The sequence below is a fragment of the Toxorhynchites rutilus genome, chromosome 2 (genome assembly GCF_029784135.1).
Source record: "Toxorhynchites rutilus septentrionalis strain SRP chromosome 2, ASM2978413v1, whole genome shotgun sequence".
NCBI lineage: Eukaryota > Metazoa > Arthropoda > Insecta > Diptera > Culicidae > Toxorhynchites > Toxorhynchites rutilus.
The window spans coordinates 266,322,504-266,345,315 of NC_073745.1; the positions used below are offsets into that span (position 1 = coordinate 266,322,504).

At 38.8% G+C, this 22,812-nt stretch overlaps 1 protein-coding gene and 1 pseudogene across 1 annotated transcript; one reads left to right on the forward strand and one right to left on the reverse strand.

The window, feature by feature from the left end:
* Positions 1-3,518: 3,518 nt before the first annotated feature.
* LOC129767960 (patj homolog) lies at positions 3,519-21,859 on the reverse strand. Its single transcript, XM_055769281.1, has 3 exons — positions 21,153-21,859; positions 19,626-21,093; positions 3,519-4,662 (listed from the first exon to the last, which is right to left on the reverse strand). Exons 1-3 carry the CDS (start codon positions 21,675-21,677, stop codon positions 3,932-3,934), a joined length of 2,724 nt encoding a protein of 907 aa, XP_055625256.1. The 5' UTR covers positions 21,678-21,859; the 3' UTR covers positions 3,519-3,931.
* LOC129772119 (U4 spliceosomal RNA) lies at positions 14,728-14,853 on the forward strand (annotated as a pseudogene).
* Positions 21,860-22,812: the final 953 nt, after the last annotated feature.

Here is a 22,812-nt window from a genome sequence, read left to right on the forward strand (position 1 = left end):
ATCAAAAATAAAATACTCCGGATAATCGAGTCTAAATTTCCGGATAATCGAATCCCGGATAATAGAATCTCCGGATAATCGAGTCTCCAGATAATCGAGTCCGACCTGTACCATAATCAAGTACCCTTAATTTAGAAACGTGGAATATGCAACATGCCACATCGCGTGTACCACAATTGATTTATTGAAAGAAACGTTTGGCGAACGAGTAATTTCGCGTAATATTTTTTGCGTAGTGAATTTTCTGGTATACGCCGATAAGCCGTAGACCAGCGATACTCAACCTTTATTCATAGGGGCCACAAATACGTCATAGTCATGGAGTCGCGGGTCGCAAAAAAAATTAAGAAGAGTGATGTCCAAGACACGAACATATTTTTCACAAAGAACCGGCGAGAACAAACATTAATGAAATTTAATAACAAAACTCTTCGATTCGAATAGTTAATCACAAGGGCCGAGAAATGAATACTTTCACTGAGTGAGGAGCACGAACGTTTCGCTAAGAAATTCAAGTAGATTTTCAAATTAGTTCTAAGTATAAGCATGTTCTATTGATTGCTCGCTGTCTATAACACTGAACTGAAATGCTGAACTCCTTGAATTTCTAACTAGTTTTTCCGTATCTCTTAGCAAAATCACATCTCGAACGAAGAACGAATCATCTCAGAAGACGCAGAACGACATCAGAAAGTCCGAACCGAATCTATTGTATGGTGACGGCAAAGAAGAAAAGCAACTCGCAAATCGAAACAAATATTTATTTTCAGTTTTTCGCCGAAGAACTCTCAACGCGTAACTTTCGACCCGGAAACAATAATTAAAATCACGAAAAGTAAATGATCGATTGAAAAAAAATCACAAATAAGTCATTCATTTAGTCGGGGTCCTGCGAAAACGAACCAAGCACCATTTTTTTTCAAAATTGAGTTTTTTACACCACTGGATGCAGAAACTGATAATCTATCAACGATGAGTTGACCGTGTCATTCGGCTCCAAAACAAAAATTATAAACTAATTATAAACCATTAACTAACATTATGACATCGGAGGATAGTAATCGTTTTCTCCAAAAACATTGTTTTTCCTATTTATCCGAATATTTATCAGATTTTTCTATTTCTCTCAGCTCTTGGAAACAGTTGTCGTTTGGATCTGTTAAGTAAGACGGCCAAAGGGCTGCCCTGAAGTTTAGAACCGTGTTAAGAGGAACGATCTGCATTTTTCAAAATTGCATCCAACCATAACGAACCAAGTGCGAGGCATTTTTTAAGACAGTTTAATTAATTTATTATGATACTCAATTGTCAAAAACAGAAACAATGAGTCAATATATGTACTATTTACGAAATTAGTCAAGAGCTGTTACAAAATACTAATGTGTTGTATGATATTTTGTTAATAGTTAGTATGTACTTGGTTCGCTCTGGCTGAAAAGAGAGTGAAATTTTGCGTGTCTAGTAATATAATATATAATTTTGTTCTTCATTTGCTTGAAAACTCTGAATCCGGAATTGCCGAAGATCTGATCTCTAGGTTCCTGCTACCGCCTATCTCTCTGTATGGGCTCGGATGGTGCCAACATCTCAGGGTTCAAAACTTTGGAAGTTTGAGAAACATTTGAGTTGACAGAACTGCCAATACGATACAAAACGGGTTTAAAACCGCATACATCTCAGCACAAAACCTCGAGATGTTAGCACCGAAAACATGGCCGCCTAGAACGGAGCTGGTGAGCTCACAGCATTAAAGGGAGTATTATGTTATTGAGAAAGACTTGGTAATGGAGGTCAGAAATTTAAGAGTTCCAAGGTGACATTTATTAATGATTTCCCCTTTGGCTGTATTTTTCTCTTTTCTTTGATCATAACATTTTAGAACCATAAAGAAATGCTACTTTTGAATCAATGAAAGGCGGTCCGGATTCACACCACGAGAACGGGAATTCGTCAACGTGTCACGAAGAGTCGCACGAAGAGGCACGAAGAGTCGCACCGGTAGCCTCAATTTATTCTTCATAACGTAGTCAAGGAGAAGCGGAACCAGCAAAGGTTACTCGAAACGAGTCTGAGTATGTCTTACTAAACCTTCTGGTGAGGAAAGTGCCTTCGTTGTTGCAAAAAATAATCGAAAATTAGACTTTTTTCGAGGTAGCCGAGGTAGACAGTTATGGTGATGTGATATTTCAAGACCCAAAAACGGTACTCACTTCAAGATTAATTTTAAAACCATCGATATATTCATGAATATATATAATACTATTGCATTAACAATAGTCTAAGTGGAATGAACTGTTTTTTTTTTCTAAACATTGTATATAAATAATCTTCTTCAATATATATATCCATTATAAGATGCAATAAATTTTGTTTCTTTAGTCAATGTTTTTCTCATAATAAATATCCTCAGTATATACTGCATTGATTTCGGCTAGTTTTTGTTTTAGGTATTGATTGCCATGGAGAGACAACAAATATAATTATTTTCAAATATCGTCTAATGTAACATAGGGGTTTGGAGGGAATGTAAATACTCTACCGTTTACTGCTATGACCTTAGACCTACAGAGAGGTATACAAGAGAAAGATAAAGTCACTACCTCAAATACCTAATACAGTGTATAAAAGAGTAAAACGATTGAAGTCATTGGTTTCTAACTTTTCCAATATAGTTGGTGTTAAGCTTAGTGCCAGGGATGAAATATAGTTTGTGTGAACTTTCGGGTAGGTACTGTGGGTTTTTCGGTATAACGATGTATTCGCTATCAAGGATAAGGAGTAATGACTGGAAATGACCGTTACTGATAGCTGATTAATTGTTTGTTTGATTCTGTACTCTAACTAATTTGGTTGTTCTCGGGAAATAAACAGGATAATTATTTCACTTAATAATTTCCCTCTTCTAGATCTGCGTAGTTGTGTTTTCCGCCTGCTGCCAGATCAAATATTGCATCTGATAGTTATGATCGTTTTGGAAAATTGAACACTACTAGTTTCTTGTCTACCACTTTCTAATATTCGATTTCAAATCTAGAGAAACTACTGTCTACTGTCTATCAAAGCTGTCGTTGAAAAAACTTTTCGAAACTGTATCGATTTGGCTCTCTCTATTAGTGAAAATTTCGTTGCTTGAGCTTTTGGCCCATCAAATTTTCCGCCGAGAACTTGTTGAAAAATCTTCTATTTATCGACCGCCTTCGACACACAAATTGCTTCAATTTTAACGAGTCTCAATCTCGATTCATGATTTTACTTCCTTTGCATTAATTTTTCATCATTACCAATTAACGTCATAAGTCAGAAACGAATTTATTAATTCATGTTTGATTTCAATACTCGCGCAAATTATAACCGATACCGAGAATAAACTAATGCCAATTAACGTAAGACGTTTCTCAAATGTTCAATGTGAATGAGAATGGTGACGACAATAGATTAGCTGGTTGTAGACATATCTCTCTTTAATTTTGCGAAACGAAGGGCGAATAGATGTAATATTGTTGGGAAGTGCTGGAGTGATTTTGAAATACCAAAATAGTGCTATAAAATCTAGGAACAAGATGGAATGTTGGATGAGGAGTAAGATAACGCAGGACGAAACAATCCCATTCTTGGGTTGTCAATAATCAATAAGTACAAGCAATGCAGATGCGGGGAAAGTGGTCTCCACACAACTCTCGACCAAACCTAAAGTCTACCGTTGATCGATAGTTTTGTGGACCCACTTTCGCTACATCCTCACCATACATTTTGGAAAATGGTCTGCTCGGATGAAGCAGCTTTAACAATGGCTCAAGTTGGGGAAACTTTAAACCGTATACTTGTGATCGCTGATTGAGCTTACAAAATCAATAAATTGCGAAAGTTCTGATAACTGCTTATATAAACATAAAATGCGCTGATATCCATCTCTGCTTATGACTAAATATTCTCATTCCATAATAATATCCGGTTTGCTCATGGATAACATCTTACCGGCAGTGTTACCTGATGGGAAGCCAGCTTCAGCGCCACTCTCCCCGCTTTTGTCATCGAACGGTGTAATCGATGAATCCTGCATCGGTAACGGTTTGGCTACTCCGATCCTAACCACTCCTTTAGGGGCACCCTTCAACGCCTGCACGGCTTGGTCAAGCGAAGCGTTCTCCAAAACGGTATCATTAACGAACAGTAATCTATCGCCAGGAATCAAACGCCCGTCCAGTTGTGCCACTCCACCCGGGACCAACGAGCGAATCACAATCAGCGTATCATTCGGATCCAACGGATCTTGATAGTCTAGAATTGAGAATCCCAAACCACGTTCCCCTTTCACCAGTTCAATGATTTGGGGCTCTGAGCTCCACATTGCCAGTCCAGTCAGGGGCTCCAAACTTCTGGATTTGATTTTCGAAAACCCATCGTTCGAGCCGCCTGAAGTCGCAAGGCTACCGTCGCTTTTAGCCTTCACCAAGCGCTCCGAAGATGTCAATCCACCACCACCGATGGAAGATTTATTCTTGGCAACCTCAGCCTCCAGGGTGTTGATCAGGGCTTCCTCGGTGAACTGTAACATCTCCGGATCTCCACGACCGCAAACCATGCACACGTCTTGCGGCAACTCCTTTAGAATGGACACAACCTCCAAGTGGTTCATTCCGAGCAGCCTTTGGCCGTTGACCTCTGAAGAAATGAAACAAAAAGTTATGGGTCATGAATTTCGACATTTCCCTCAATACTATGGTTAATAAGGTAGAAAACCGGAGGCGATCTGGCGTAGTGGTAACATCCATGCCTCTCACGCTGTAGGTCACGAGTTCAATTCTCACTCCCGACATTCTTCCAAAACTGGAAGTACAAGTGATGAACCAGCCAAATGAGTTGAAAATCACTATAATACAGAAAAACAACAACAGGTAGAAAACCGATAACTCGCGGTCGACTCGAGATTAGAAAGACAGGGTGGAAACTTGATCTGTGTCTTGAAATTCCTGGTTTTCCTGGTAGTATTTAAAAAAAATTCCTGGTTTTTAATATAGGGGGGCCGCGGGTAAGACGGACAGTGGGGGTATGATGGACAGGTTGTTGATTTGTATAGTTGCATTATGAATTTCAAATTTCTGTTGATGGGAAACCCTTCTACATGCTATTCTATAATATTTAAACCGTCCTATGACAATGAATACTGATCAAAAGTGGAATAGAAAATCAAAAACCGAAAATCGAACATGATTCCGCGTGCGGATGTAACTTTTGCGGCTTCGATATTAAGCATTTTGAGTGGTTTAATTGCAAAATTGAATTCGCTGATGGTTATATTTCGGTTTATGAGTTGACAGAGAAGCGACATTAGGTATTTACGGAAAAGTAAATTCATTCGTAAGTGGTAAATTTAAATTATTGAAATAATTGCAAGGGGGGGGGGGTGAAATGGACAGTCATATCAATAATCACATCCAATGCATGATGGAAAGTGAAGGGAAGAAGGGATTGATCTTTTTTTATATTGCTTTCTCTTTTTGTTCTATTTCAGTTACTGGACGCACAAACACTGGGAGAGAGTGAAATTATTCCTCTCGCGAGCGATAAACTTCTACGCTTCGTATATTATGAACCTGTCCTTGTCCGGGGCAAGCTGGGAAGAGAATCAGTAGTGGTCAGTGGGTATAATTCCATCTTCTCTACTCTCTCTAGAGAACTGGAACCCAAGAAGGAAGCTGGTCACTCAATTTCGAGGATATAAAAGGAGCCAGTGTAGAAAGACGAGGCCTCTTATTTGCTGGATCAAAATTTGAAAACCGGCATGCTGTGCGCGCACTCAATGGCTGAGTAGACCAGCTAACATCAGCCTTCTTCCATCCTGGCCACGTTCCGTTCCGTTCATCGATGAGAGAACCACATACCCAACCCAGCCTGATTGGAGACACACTACACAGACATACATGCACTGATACACTTTACATGAATTTCAAATAAATATTGTAAGTACATATAAAACCCTTGTCATCATTAGTATGGTATCGCACAGTTTTCCCTTTTGTGTGGAGTGACGTAGGAATTCATCAACGGTTCCCTAGGCTTCGGACCTGGACGTCGTCTTGTAGAGGGCACATGGGTCGAGTGACCAGGTTCTTCGCGACGTCCGAACAATTTAGAATTTTTTTTGTCTCCATCTCATGCGCTCCGGGCAAGGAGGTGACAAACTTGACATACAAAGATTATCTTTAGAAAACGTTTGTTGATTCATTAATTTCTGCCTTATCAACTTCATCTGCTCGTCAATTTATGATAACTCTTTCTGAGCATCCGCAAGTACCTTTCTGGCCTCTAACTTCTTCGCTCCCTGCGCCGCTTTCCGCTTCCGTTTCGCCACGATATTGTCATTCTGCATCTTCCTGATGGGACTTCTTGAGAACTTCGACGTAACGCTCGTGAGAGCTCTTTGCGTATTGCATGAGTCTTTTTGTTATTTCAACACATGAAACTCCACCTGCATTCAAGATGGCATTGTGAACAATGCGCTGAGATACTAAGCTCTGGTCATTTTGGTTTACAACCAAACATTGTTCATTCACGGAGAAACCTCGCTCCAATGTAGCATTACCATGCGACAGAATGAGGATCCCTTCGACAAAGTCGAACAGGTTTGTATATTCTTTTCCCGCTGTGCCTTTGAGTTTCATCCACAAGATGTCCAAACGTTTTTTTTCGACAATAGTTTTTTAGCACATCGCACGAACCCAGAGTATCACATAACTGGACGAATTCCTGTTTAAAACTGTCCGCCACGGTACCACTGATTCCATCTTCCTCCGCGAAATGTTCAAGAGTGAAGTTCATGCGCTTTTTGCAACATCAGGAGAGTTTGCAATAACTGACGGATCGATACAAGTAATATATCGTATCACGGGATACAACGAAGGTGATCATTCCTTCATTTTTCGAATGAATGTTATGTAGTACTCTTTACATTTCTGTAGAAAAACCAAGATATGTTTCTCAAAGACTTGATTTTTCTCCAAAACACTTTTGATTGCAGCTTGATCACAGCGAATCCCAATGCAATTTTAGCTACTGGCAATAACAAATCATCTGTAGGTTCGACGTTTGATCAATTTATCCATTACTGGTTTGATAAGGTTCGTCAGTTCGGAAAAATGGTTGAACTGGCTGTGAAAACAACAGCTCCTACGGAAATCTGGACGTGTACCTTTGTACTTACGTTCCTTTCGTGCCTTGGCTGTAGGTTTTGAGGTACGGCAGCATGTCCAGGGCTTTTCTGCTACCGGTTGGTTTTTGATCCATCTTACTCCACAAAACTTCAGGGAGAACTTTCCGGTAATTCAAGAGTACTCCGCACGTCTTAACGGAACGTTAAAACAGTCTGCACATGCACTGAAGAAATTCATCAATTTTCCAACCAGACTTTTTCATTCCTTCTTTAAATGAATTGTGCACAACATGTGAACCGCAGCTACGTATATTCATGAACTCGTAGTTTGGCTGCTTCGGGTTTCACGGATTTCATCGTTCATCTGCTACATTACTTTCCAATTAATATGGGAACCGTCTATGCTGAGTTGTGCCGCTTTCTTCAACAAACTAGGTTTAGCTTCATAACATTTCTTCAATCCGTCGATCAAGTCCTGTGCACGCGTTGAACTTAGAAAAGCTGAACCAGTGTATCTGGATTTCACCGTGCTCTTCGTTTCATTCCAGTACTGGACGTTTTTTTATTCCATCTGTTTATTTTTATTAGGCTCATTTAGCAATTTAGCATTTAGCAATGTAACAAAGTCGAACTTATTCGTTTTTTATCTAACGTCAATTTTGTTGTATATTACACAGTAGCCATTTTTCTTGGCGTGAGAGTATCCCTATTCTATCGGAACACATGTCGCCTTTTTTCGGTGTGAGAATATTCCTATTGTTCGAATGTCCGAACATTCGAATGCGAATGTAATTGTCGTGAACATCCATCTGTCTTTTGAGAAATCTTATATAACGCTTCGTCAAATTTCACAACGATATCATTACAATTTTCGGGTAAACGAAGGGTACCATTCAAAAAGTATGGCGCAATACCGTATGTGATCAGGTAACTCATTTTAGTACTGCTGAGATGTATCTTTGGTTCTATTTCACTGTCCGGAAACATATGCGGGAAGAGCTTAGCCTGAGTGGCCAAAAATTCAAAATTTTTAGAGCTTTGAGACACCCCTAAATCATGTCCGATTGAGCTGAAATTTTCCACAGGTCATTTTTTTGGGTCAATAAAGAAAATGTACATGGTCGGCTATTTAAATTCGATAATTATTTTTTTTCCATACCTTCATTGCCTCAAAATGTCTTCATTGTCTCAAAAGGTCGATTTTCGGCCAAAAAATGACACCAGATCTCGACGTTTCATGCATTTTTAAGTCATTTGGCATCGAAAAAAAATCGATTTTAAAAATTTACTTGGAAGATTTTCGAGGATCGAAAAATCAAAACTTTGAGTGCTTTGAGACACCCAAGTTGTTTTAGACTGCAATTTTGTGTAAGACAATTGTCAATGTCGCTTACGTAGAAATTGTACATTGCTTAACCATAAACCCTGGAGGAGGCCCATGTAGGAGACCCTACTTAAGGTAGGTTTAGAGTTCCCGTGAACGTGAACGCAGACAAACACTTTTTTGTTAATAATTCATCAGTCCATATATAAATCGCTAGGAAAACATCTTGAAACGATAGGAAGAAACATTTTCTAGTTGAAAAACATGTTTAAACACAATTCATATTGATAAAAGTGGATTAATTCAATATTTCACAACGGTTCTGAATTCCCACCGTGGAATCGAGATGTTGGTGAACTCACCATAGTTCACCGACTTCGGTGAACGTGAACATGAAAACAGTGGTGAAAATAGACGTCAAAATATTTCCCCGTTCATGTTCACGTTCAAATGTCCCAAGGCATTCTGAAAATTATTTCACCGTGAACTGTAATAGGATATGTTTAGCAATTTTCTAGTTTTGAATGAAAATTTTGATATGGATGCAATTTCATTCAATCGGATCTCTGCGCGGGTTAAAAAACTTCGTTGCTTCGGTTGATTCGTGAACAACTGTATATTTTATCCGAATTACTTTATTGAAGATCGATGTTTATTTACTTCACGTTTATTGCCGAACTTTTAATATGAACATGAACGTGAACAAAATTATTCTATTCACCACGATTTTTTGAGTTGTATGTTCGCAATGTAGTTCACCGTGAAATGATCGTACTATTCCACCACCTGTTCAAGTTCACGTTCACGGGAACTCTAAACCAGGCTTTACTGACGAATATCCTTGAGAAAAATGTTCAAATGCTTCTCGCAAAGCAAGTCATATAGCATGTTATTCATCCCGAGAATGTAATTTGTTCTACAGGACCTTTATTGAAACTGAAACCTGCAAAGTCCAAGAATTCTGAAGCCATTTGCTTTTTTTGGGGGGGGGGTCCATAAGCCAATTGAATTTGTGAAGAAAGCAACGCTAGACATCCATGTTTTCCTTTGCCTACGCGGAACCATGTGTATCTGAGAGTAGGCCATTTGTTCAACCCATCGAAACCCAACGAAACAGGATCATTTTCTCCAACAATTTCCGTATACAAAACAGCATTGGGCGGTACGAATTTAAGTCGGACGCTGGTTTTGTGTTGCTCTAACTCGTAATTGTCTCCGATCATCCGGAACAATATTATGCTCCAGGAACTGATTCAATGAATTCAACAAGCAATGTTTCGCTATATCAGGGAGGTTTTTGAACAAGTTGAACTTAATTGGATCCGATCCTGGAGTAGAATTATTACAAGAAAGAGAGCAAGAGAGAAATCTGCAATCGAAAACTAGGAATTAAGATCGTATCTATCTTGTGATATATCTTGAACAATTTTATCCACGGGAACGGAATCAGGACAAACCTTCCGTGCAAAAATTGAAATCCATCGATGTGAATATTCCTCGCTTTCATGGAAGAGCGATTTCTCATGTTTCGAGGAACTTTCCATAATTTTTCCATTGACGTTTCGCGTTACTAGTTACCGGTGTTACCAGTCAATATGTCTTGTAAGGTCATATGTCACGCTTATAGATTCAGAAGAATTCGACCCATCGGTGATGCAAATTTTGATTGGCAAGTGATCACTAACTTTGGGATCCTGGATTACATTCCACTTGCAATCTAACGATAATGATTTCGAGCAAAGCGAAAGGTCAAAAGCACTTGGTTCAGCAGAATGTTTAGGTGTTGTTTCCCCATTGATCAAAACGGCCAAATTAAAGATATTACAAAGGCAGGTCGTCGACTCAAAATCCAAAATAAAATTCCCTGACTTTCCCTGATTTTCCTGACTTTCTGATTTTTTCATAAAATTCCAGATGTAGACTAGTGATCAAATTTTTTACTAGTTCTGTAGTTGTAGTTCTTAAAACAAAATACAATGAAATTTGTTAACGTATGTCGATATCTTCGAATTAATGAATTGTTCGTGATTGTTGATATTAAGTAAGACAACGACTTAGAAGCGTCGTAAAAATACGCAATTCAATTTTTAAATGCAGTTTAAAGATAACTGTACAGAACGAGTCATTTTTATTTTGATTTGGATAATTTCATGAAACTGTTGCGGTTTTAACGAAACATTTCTTTTCTTGCAAAGTTTCGACTTCCTTCTGTGCTTCTTTCTTACGACTTTTCTGAATGAGAATTTCGAACTCGTTGAATTAACTATCTCAACATTTTTATTAATGCTATCCTTTCAAAGTGAAACGCAGTGCTCCGTTCAGCGGTAGCACTCCGACGGAGAATACTGCCGTAGTGAAAGGGTTAATGGAAAAGCCCTCTCAAAGTTGGGGTTTCCACTAGGATTGGGCAATCTTGAATCAATATTTAGAAGATTGATCTTTTCCTCTCCGATTTCCGATTTTTTGGATCGATCTTTTCTTTCTGATCATTTTTGATCGTACTATTTTTTTTGTAAATCTATTTTTTCAGTGAACATTGTTTTTAATCTCACCAAAACCCGTACAAAAGACTTCATAAACATTGTATCTATTTCAAGGTTTTCAAATCAGTGTTCGTAAATTTAGGAGAAGCAGTTATGTAAGTTTGGTCATTACAAAACAAGTGATTACAAGGCATATTTACACCATCACATGCATTAGGCGGACAGTGAAAATTGTGACGAAATTGAATGGTGACATCAGGTCCAGCAATATTCTCAATATATACCAGAGGTATGGTACGTTATTTTATGGGATTATTTTGTCAGCGAAGTTCCGCATGAATATATCAGTGATTGAATTTTTAATAATAATTTTCAATTAATTTATTGAATTAAATGACGGTACAAGATGAATGCCCTTGAAAATAGAATTTTCTGAACTTTCATGTATGTGTTCTTCATTCAAAAAATCAAAATAAAATGCGTTCCATCTTTGAGTATAAATGAGAAATGTTTATTCATTGTTCAATGGAAAGACAACACTCGTATAGAATAAGTAAATAAATAGTAAAAAAACGATTTTTCAAAGATAGATTCAGCAAAGATCGATTCTTTGGTACCGATTTAGTCAGTAAATCGATCATTGCGCCATTCATAAAATCGATTCGTCAAGATCGATCTTTTTCTAAAGATCGCCCCATCCTAGTTTCCACACGAGAGACAGAAGACCATTTTCAGTCAAAAGTAACTTTCCAAAAATGTTTCACTTATTCATTTTTCAGATCATAGTGAGTAAACTTGTTTCATTTGTTGCTAGTAAGATAGTGTCAGTGCTAAGTCTGCTGAAGCTGAAATATTTTTTATAAAAAAAACGATGCAAATTGCCAAAACTGCATACTTCCTTTTCAGTTGACAACACACAACAACTTTATGATTTTATCGTACCTCTCTTTATGCTTACGCGAACATATCTGCCAAGTGGCAGCAAAAACAGCGCGAATGTAAAATTCGTTTGCGCTGTTTACTCTTCGGTAGGACTATGTTCACTTACAGGGAAAAGCAAACAACAAAAAACAAATAACTGAAAAATCACAGAGAATCCAACTAGTGAAATACATTTTTCTGTATCAATAACTTTCTAATTACTGCAATAGTTAAAATTCTAATTGCCCGAATTTCATTTCTTCCAGATCGGTGACGAAATTCCCTGATATTCCTTGATTGTCCCTGACATTGTTTGAAATCCATGATATTCCCTGATTTTCAAGGTAGTCAACACCCTGAAAGGTCATATGAACGGTTTCCGTCGTACTGTTCCCCCCAGGCAGTTCCGTGAGAGCTGAAATCTCCCAAGATCAACCGTAGCTCAGGAAGAAGTGAAAACATGCCAGCAAGTTGCTTGCGGCTAACCGCAACTCTCAGAGGCCAATACAAGCTGACAGTACAGCAATATGTGGAAAATCAATTCTAAAAAATGAGTAGCCCTTATTAATCCCCAATAGCACCCCTCCGTATCTGTTACCTGGGCCAAGCATATAATATTGAAATCGAGGAAAAAGAGCTTATCTAGCGAAGAAAACCAAGTTTCGAACAGAACAGAAACATCATAATAAATGTTATGAATAAAGAATTTGAACGTACCCATTTTAGAAATGGGCCTTTGACAGTACCACTTCAAAACAGTGATATATTCGACCTATCTATTTAAACTAGACATCTAGAGAGATAATCATTGCAAGAGGGGCCATGTTTGCATCAATAGCTGCAAATAAGACGAGTGGAAGCATTGTGTTAACAATGATTATGACGGGATCTGAGACATTAAAGAACACGAAGATTTTATACATAATGTCAGACAACTTTATAAATACCGATTGGAAAGTTATACTTGACTATAATACAAGGACAGTTGGGCTCATTGATGTCTCCTCGAGTGCTGGGTCGTTCGAATGTGTACTATTCACACGAAGGCCAGGAGAATCCTGATTTAGGCAAACTAACAGGGGATATCACCGGAGAAATTTGTCCTTTAACTTTGAGAGTGATCACATTTTTGCGCCGGTAATTCCCTTGAAAACAAACGGTGATCAAAATTTCCCAGAAAGTGCGTTTCGAGCGTTCCTTCAAAGAGCGCTTCTGTTTATCCCATCGACGCTCGTAAGTTCACAAGCCGAGTGCTCATGTTGGGTTTTCCTGCAATATGAACACTTTGCTCAGTCGCACTGCAGGATTTGCCGCATGTTGCTTTCCGCAAATGGCACAACGCTATGCGAGGTCGAGTAGTACTTTGGTTAGAGTTGTGTTTTTAACGATGTCGTTGTCCGAGAGTGCCGGATTTACCTTGAATGTTTACAATACTTTCAACCTCAGCTTCCAATCGTAGGTTCGTTCACGAACACGGTCGATTTAGCCACTTTCAAAGGTTTCGCGATTTTAGTACTTGTGTACGCCAGATTTTGAATTGTGGGTGTCCAAAATCAAATTTCTTCTCTCGGCTTCCATCCTGCACAGCTTTTTCAAATCAAAACGGATCAATATGAAACTTTCACCGTCGAATCATGCAGGTTTTTTAAACAATTTGCCGTCAAAAGATAACAGATACGCCTACTACGCTGCTATAAAACGAACAGTGACTCTGGATTCTAAATGTTTCAAGCCTTATTCATTAGAGATAATTTTTATTCTGACAAAAATTGTTTCAATAGCTTAAAAATAGCTTTGAAAACACGTTATTGAAATCACCCAAATCCATATATAAGCTAGCGCCCGCCCGGAAATCCATTCAATCGTTATTGCGAATCGAGATGAAGAAGGTCACGCTCACACGCCTATGCATTATGCTTCTCTTTCCCAATTACATTTCTCTTCTGCAACCGGACTAAACGGAGCATTTAACGAAAATCTAAGTACAAATGATAATTCGATACAGATGGGTGCCATTGACTATGGATTTGATAGTGAAGAATACGAAATGTTTGATATTGTGTAGTGGATAGTTCACCATATCAATTAAGCAATCGATCGTCGTCTCCAATTGTTGCATTCTTTTATCGAGCGTTAATAGTTCTGCTCCGGATCAACGAAATGGTATGATAATCATTTACAAAAAACAACCTTTCCAAGAGTAATATGCTTGTTGCTTAATGACTCGAGAAATTGGTTCATTAGCTTAAAAATTGCTTTGAAACCAGGCTGTTGAAATCATACAAATCCATATATAAGCTGGCATCCGCTCCGATATCCATTTCGACAGATCTTCGTTTGATGTTTGTGGAGGCGGACACGGTTTCCTGACACGCGACGAACGATACTGAAGTGTCTTTGTAAAGGCAGGTGGAGAAAAAGTTTGGATTGAGTTGTCCCCAAGGTCCCTTCTCAGGACTAGAGACGAATGAACTGCAAAGTTTAAAGTCTCAATAACTCAAGAAGAAGAAGATATCAATTTACTTGTGATTGCGAAGTGACATGAGAATGGTCTCGCTAGCTCGCCAAGCACCCTGCTCTACTCTCCCAATCCCATTTCTTTTCTGCCGCTGGACAGAACGGAACCACATTTTTTTTGGTTAAAAGCAACAATTCCATTATCGAATGCTCACGAATGCCGCTATCGAGCGAGCGGATATTCGGCTCTGTATAAGCAGATACAAAATTAAGAGAAACGACATATTACATGGTGCAAATAAAGCGTTAAATGTAAGAAAGAAATAAACACATTTTAAAATAAAATTTTTGAACGAATATTAATTTTTTCGTTTAGAATAAATATCCTATTTAGCTTTGCGCAGTGGCGATATTGAAATCAATGAGGTTTAACCGAGGTGTGATTATTACTAGTTGAAAAAAAACCTATTTAATAGTGTATCATGTTTTCTACAAGGAATTTGGAACAGTATTTTATTAATGGTTTGGTTAATGGCTTCTATTATAATGAGTAGATTTTTTAAATGTATTGAGATAATTCTAATACTGGCCGAGGAAGAGTAACATATGCATGCAATCAACAATCAATTATTTTCATTGAGATTGATAACAAACTTAGAACTGTCTTCAGGGGTATTAGTCTGAGAGGGGACACACTTAATTCACCATAAATCGAAATTATTATGACCGGCGACACATTCACTAATTTGAAGATATATTCGAGGTAATTCCTCATGTTGCTACATCAAAAAAGTATTTAGATAAGGACGTGACTGCACAAAGAATACCGTACTTACTTCGTATGAGAGCATCTTTAAACGTGAGTCGTGAGTCGTTTTGACTGCTTAGAAAAAGAACGAAATTATCTGATCGCAATCTTTACAGACCCGAGGTTCAGGTCAGACCATCTAGGAGTTCTCGAAACGTAAACAGACAGATAAAAAATCATCGAAATCAAAATCACCATACAAAAATATCTTGAGACGAATTTTCTGGGAATAACAGCCCCTTATTTTCGATCACGTGTGCATGTTTATATTATATGTGCTATAATTTACGTGTTTATATTCTATTGTGCTATAATTTATCCAATATTGATAAGAAATTATTTTACATGATTGTTACTAATTGATTGCTAAGCCAACGGCAGTCCTACGTGCACTTTGCGGTTGTGTCAAAGATACTAATTTCTAGTTTTTGATACCCTGTTCTGAAATAAAGTATATTCCACTTAAAGCTTTTGTGCCGTTGAAGCAACATTTAGGACATGAAAAATCACCGTTAGACATCTCTCGCTTTCAATTCGTTTTGAATACAATTTCCTTACTCCTGGATGTAGCCTGCGGTGTCGTTTGGAAATAGTTTGTCGAATTACTCCCAATGATTCTGCAAGTTCTGTCTGCGTCTGACTTTTCGTCTCCAAGCTTTTTCGGTTGAACCGAACGTTTTTTTGTCTTAAACGCTAAAATCACCACTCTGAAATCGTTCAACCCATTATTATTTATAGCACCTTGTGCCATCTTGTGGCGACGGAACGTATTCTCGCGTATCTTTTTGAACAGGACCAATCTTTTTTTGTCGATTCTCTTCATTGACGTTCGTTTTCGATAACCTTGCTGACGGATCATGCGACAGTTTTGCAGCATAGCTTGATAAACGAGGTTCCCTTTTAAACTCCTTACCAGGGTTGCCAACCATAATTTTCAAAAATCAGGAAAATCAGGAATGAAAATAAAAACTAAATTGACTAAATTTGGAAGTTTGTTCTGGATCGTTGCCTTTAATTTGTCCAGTTTCGAGTAATACTTGTGGGAATTGATCGACTGGTTGCTAGGACATTTTGAATCCGGAATCACAAATTTTGGTTAAAGGTTAAAGGTGTGTTTATATCAAAATGCCGATAATTTATTGTTCTTTTCAAACAAAAAATTAAAAATTTATTCCGTTACTGTTTTAATGAATTTTCGTACTATGCTTCGGATAATCTCCATCAAAGTTTCTCTCTGTTGATCTACCTCAGCGGCCATTTTATTCCACAAACTCATCATATTTTCAGCATCCCGAGTCACTTTGGCACCCTTCTTCAATTTGCGCTTGACAATTGCCCAATATTTTTCGACTGGGCCGAATTGGGGGCAATAGGGAAAATTGAGGGCTTTTTTCAATGTAATCAACGGTACCACTGAAGAGCCCTTCGTCTGTAGTGGCAGCACTAATAAACGGTAGGGAACGACTCTGCAGGCACTTTTTCCTATACATTTTCTAGTATATTGTCTGGTTTGTGACGAGAACCTTGGTTTTCTGTCCAAATCTGCAAATCTCTTGCCAAATCAACAACTTCTTGGAAAATTAGCGAAAACGAACTCAAATTTGCTGGGAACATCTCCTCTGGCACCCGTGGCCTAGTGGTTAGCGTCCCACCCTATCATGCCGGGTGTTCGGGTTCGATTCCCGTTCTGGTTGGGGGATTTTTCGTCAAAGAAAATTCTTCCGGCTTGCACTGTGGTCACGCGTATTCTAGAGCTTGCCACTCTAGAGTACATTCAAGGCGTGTTATTCGGCATAGAAATCTCAACCAAGTATTAATGAACGACGCTAGTTAATGAATACGTTGAGACGGCAAAAGTTCCACAGGGAACGTTAACGCCATTCAAGAAGAAGAAGATCTCCTCTGGCAGTGGCCTTACAAAATTTCTGGTCTTGGAGCAGTTTAAAATCCATCTTCACGTACGTTTCGTCAACCATCAGCATGCAACCTTCGTACTTTGTCAAAAACTTATTGTACCATCTTCGAGTGCGTCTTTTGGAAGCCACATTTTGCTTCAGTGTCCTGTTCGGTTGCTTGTCTTCTTTTTTTCTTTCTTTGTTTTTAAGAGGCTTTAAACTTTGCAGTTCATTCGCCGGTTGCTTGTAGGCACGGAAATTATTATAACCTACTCGCATGCGGATTCTTCGGATAGTACTTTGGTTAGAGTTGTGTTTTTAACGATGTCGTTGTCCGAGAGTGCCGGATTTACCTTGAATGTTTACAATACTTTCAACCTCAGCTTCCAATCGTAGGTTCGTTCACGAACACGGTCGATTTAGCCACTTTCAAAGGTTTCGCGATTTTAGTACCTGTGTACGCCAGATTTTGAATTGTGGGTGTCCAAAATCAAATTTCTTCTCTCGGCTTCCATCCTGCACAGCTTTTTCAAATCAAAACGGATCAATATGAAACTTTTACCGTCGAATCATGCAGGTTTTCTAAACAATTTGCCGTCAAAAGATAACAGATACGCCTACTACGCTGCTATAAAACGGACAGTGACTCTGGATTCTAAATGTTTCAAGCCTTATTCATTAGAGATAATTTTTATTCTGACAAATTAAAAAGTAAAAAATCAGGAAAAATTCAGGATCATTTTTAAAAAATCAGGCAAGATTGAGTGTTTCTCATGATATCAGGGAGCGTGCCAAAAAGCCTGGGAAATCCTGAAAAATCAGGAAGGTTGGCATCTCTGCTCCTGACCGTCGAAAACATCAGAAAATGCTTTTATTGCTGAGTTTATCGAAAGAGAACGTTGATAGAGAGAATCAGCCTGAGGGCATCCGTATACTAGCACATAGGATTTGACAGCGTCAAACATGTCCGGGTCGCAAATGCAATTTGCGACCACTGTCACTCGCGAGAACTGCCAAACTCTCAAGCTGGTGTAAAACAAGGCACTTAACATACTACCAGGTGGGTCAAAACGTGAAGTGGTTTTCTGCAGCCATTTAAAAAATACACAAAAGTAAATTAAGACGATTGAGCACAATTTGTGGAATATACTGATACTTTATGAAATACTCATTGCTATATTCATTATATTCATTACGTTTTACGCTGCAAGCGTTTCATTTATTGTCTTTGCGTTGAAGGCACCATAATGATTTGCGCCATTTGGAAAACGAAATTAAGGACGAAATTAACACACTTCTAGAACAAAAAATAATGAATGAAAATTTACTTTTCTGTATTCAATATGTATTCTATGTAATAGAGTAATACGTTTCCTCGAAAATTGTGAAATAATATGAAACTGAAATTGTGTTTGATGCTGATTTTATATTATAATGGTGAGTTTTTGTGATTATTGTGTTGTAAAATATTTGGAAATATACAACCAAATGGCTACGTTTTATATTATCATTCAGACCCTTGTGATCATCATGATCATTACATTTCACATAATTTTTTTTTTTCAAAAAACAATTCTTTTTTTAGTTAGCGAATGGGCGCACCTTGTTCCATAGATTTGCCTTGAGTTCGCCGAGTAATTTGATAGGTTTGGCAATGACAGCTAAATTTGTAGCACATCTTGACTCGCGGATCATATCCCCTTGCCCGGGGCTTGGAGAGAATAGATCACTGCAGATAGGTCCTTTTCAAAAATTACGCGAGACTTTAGTTGCATCGTTAAACTTTGATGCTAATACTCGTTCAGACTATTCTAAATTACCATTAATGAAAGTTTATGGACATTTATCAACGGTAGAGAGGAATGAACTGCAAAGTCCCTTAAAAAGTCTCTTAAAAACAAAGAATAAATGAATGTATCAATGAACGGTCTGTTTCGCATATTTCCTCCAACAGCAAATGAAATTTTTAAAACATTGATAGCAACGAACTCATGATCAGTTATTTTTAAATCAGTACCTCTAGTCTAAATGCATAAATAGTATCAAATTTGGGATTTGCCACAATGGAATCCATCGGAACGGCTTTGATTAGAGCGAAAGAGTCGTTGGTCAATAAATATCATCAGATATTGGACAGAATACAAGAACCTATGTTGGAACAAACGCTGGAAATATCTGAATTTCCTGACGATTTCCGAGGCTGGGTGCACTGAAGACTAATCAAATGTCTCATGGCTGAAGATGAAACATACGTGCATGGATACGACACACAATCCAGACATCAGAGGAAAGAATGACAATTATCTCAGGCATCAAGAACGAAAAAACAAGTAATACATTTTCGTAGTTGGTGCGAGGCTTCAAATGTTTGCTTCTATATGAACAAATCTGTAACTTTCCATGAGCACGAGAATTCTTGTGCCGAGCATTGTAAGACAAAGGGTACAACGAAACATGCGATCAAATTAGATTGCCATATGACAATGCTCGATCCCATGTTACGTGTTCATCTCGCCTTACTATGTATCGGAAATCACGATCATTAAATTTCAATGTGCTATTTAGTGTTAATATAAATTAAACCTACCTAATAACTCATCCCCAGATCGTAGCAAACCATTCTGCCCGACCGGACCTTCCGGCAGAATCGACCGAATGTAGTGATGCGGTCGAACCTCCTTTCCACCCTCGACATCCACCGTTCCTTCGAGTGATATACCAAGTCCACTGGAAGCCGCGAACTTCCTAATGTTAGCAACGATGATTTTCACATTCGGACCCAGAATGGTGCTCCATTTCTTGACGATAAACGCTTCCGTGTCCTCGGTTACTTTCAACGAGCTGCGCTGTTTGCCGTGCTTCACGATTGCCGGATGGTTGGCCGTTTCCGCTAGCAGTAGGTCCAAATCGACATCGACACCCGGTGGCGATAGCAGCACGGAACTTTCCTTCATTTGTTGGTTCTCTATCGAATCCTTGGCACGGGCGAGTTTTTTGTGAGCCAACATCGTCTCCAACTGCTGATCGGATTCGTTCAACATCAACAAATTATTCTCCTCGTCATTGTGATTGTACAAAAGTTTTGATTCGTTAGATCGTTTATCGATATTTCGTGGTAGAATATCCAAAATGTTATTTCCGTACTTGGAAAGGTCACTGGTCGATAGAACTGGCGGTGGAGTGGCTGGAGTCGGTGGTTTCATTTCATTTGCCGCAATGGCTAGTTGCAGTTGATCATATTTTGGCCCACGCAAATAACGTTCCAGGCAAAGCTTGACAACGTGACCACTCTGCTTGAGAACATCTACCGCTTGATGATTGGAGAAACCGTGCAATGACTGTCCATCGACTTCGATGATACGATCATTCACCTGTATCTTACCACTCAGATCAGCGGCACTACCGGGAGAAACGCTTTTCACGAATATCCCAGAAAGTTCTTCCTTCTCGCAAACATACCCGGCAATTGTTATCCCGAGACCATTTTGGTCTTTTTTCAGTTCAACTGTGAACACTTTGGTTTCTGGAAACTCTATTGGACTATCATTGTCGAAGCTATCCTTCTCAAGATTAGCTGTCGAATATACGTTGTATATTTCCGGATAACCGGAATCAGTCAAGTATTGTTTCAGTTTCATCGGATTCGTCAGCAGAACCGTTGGCACAATAGCAGAGTTTTCATAATCATCAATCACACCATTACTCGTATCAACCGGACGGGCCACAACCAGCTGGACATGAGTCCCGGACTGACGGAGAACCGACGCTACCTGTTCGGAAACCATTTCGTGCAAATTAACATCGCCTATTTGCAAAATTTGATCGCCAGACTGCAGTCTACCATCGCGATCCGCCACGCCACCGGCGAGAATCGTCTTGACCGTTACACCGGTAGCACGAGCTCCGATAATACCGAACCCCAATCCGGTACCATCGTTCACCAACTCGATATCCAAAATGCGTGACCACTCGTTAGCCGCTTCCGCCGAATCCACGGTCGATTTTGACATGTCATGAATACCCGTTTCATCCTGAGAGTCATTCTTGTGAAGATCCTGAAATTGAACAACACAATTGAAAGGACTTCAATATCCACTCCCCAACCACGAAATACCTCTCCGACACCGCTGTCCATCATTTCATTATTCAGTTTCAAGGGAACATGTTGCAGCAATCCCTGCTGGTTTGGCAAAACTGGCTGAAGTTGCTGCTGCTGCAGGCTCACCTGCACCTGGGGAAGTTCAATCAAATTCAACTTCTGCTGCTGAACTTGTTGACTCTGGAGCGGTGCAGGACTGCCTGGCGAAATCTGCGCCGAAGGAACTCGTTGCTCGTCGGGATAGTCCGCGTCGAACAAATCGGACGCAGGTGGAACGTTCAGGATTAGCTCACCACTGTTGGCGATATCGAAATCCCCCGGCAGTATCGATGGATGTTGTGTTATCTGGTGGTTCAGCTCCGCCAATGAGTCCTGGATTTGAACGATGTTCCGGAACACCGGATCCTGCAGCAAATCGATAATCATTTTGAGGTCATCCATCACATTAAGCTGCAGCTTGTTTGGTTCCATTTCCTCCACCGTCTGTTTTATGATTTCGATTTGCTGCAGCGCACTCGACACATCTTGGGAGAGATGCATTTTTATCGGTGTTTCGCACGACACTATTTTCTTTTCTTTCACTATGCCAAAAAGAATTTAGCTGAACATTCAAAATGTTGGCAAATTTTCGCACTATCTCTGGAATTCCGTTTTCATCAGTTGTTTACGTGAAAATTATTTCCAAAATTTTCATCTGCCAGATACCCGATGACACATTATGATTGCACTCGCACCACAGGAGCGTACTCAGGAAGGGAACGTGGTACTAGAATTTTACTGAATGTATGTACCGTTCAATATGTATGGAATAAAGGTGTGACCGTGTCGTCAATAAGTGCGCGAGGGGAAATGGTATAAATATTCAGAGGACTGTGGAAAGGGATTTTACTGCGAATAGAGATGTCTAAATTTTTCGTTTATTCAATTGTCGATTAATCGTGGGGTCATTTTTAAATATTCGATTCATTCGAATAATTGTTTTTCAGTATTCGATTAACCGAGCGAATATTTATTTCTTGTAATCAAAAAGAACAGACATATTTGTAATAAAAAAAGTATGATGTCATAATTTTGAAAGTTACATTAAATATAATTTTGAAATAAACATGGTGCAGAATAATTGTTTTTGAATGAAATGGTATTTTAGTATATTGATAAATTTACCATTTCATGATTTTTTGAGGACGATTGAAAAAAAAAGTACACAATGAGAATGATGCACAATATTATTATTGTACCAACATAAATTTTTTTCTGTTCAAAATTACCTGTTCTTTGAATGTTGAATGAAATAGCTGATTTGTTTGAATATTTCTGCTTGGTCCTTATAGCTACTAGTTCAAAAGAGGTACATTTATATAATCATTGACCACTAGTATGGTATATTTTCCTCGGCACTCTGAATTTGAATACTACTATTTTAGAACGGGAGCTGAGACCACCTTCTTTAAGTCCGCATTTTACTCCTGCAGACCCTGAATTCTTCTTCCCAGTCTCCTCCAACACCAGGGAATCATTTTTATGGTTCAACCGTAAATGATTTAGCATATCCGAAGAATTTCGACGAAACACCATGACGGTTAACACTCCTATACTCGCGAATAGGTCTGAGAGACCAAGAAATCAATAATTCATTCATTTCTCAGAAAACATCAACACTACGACATTGCGATTC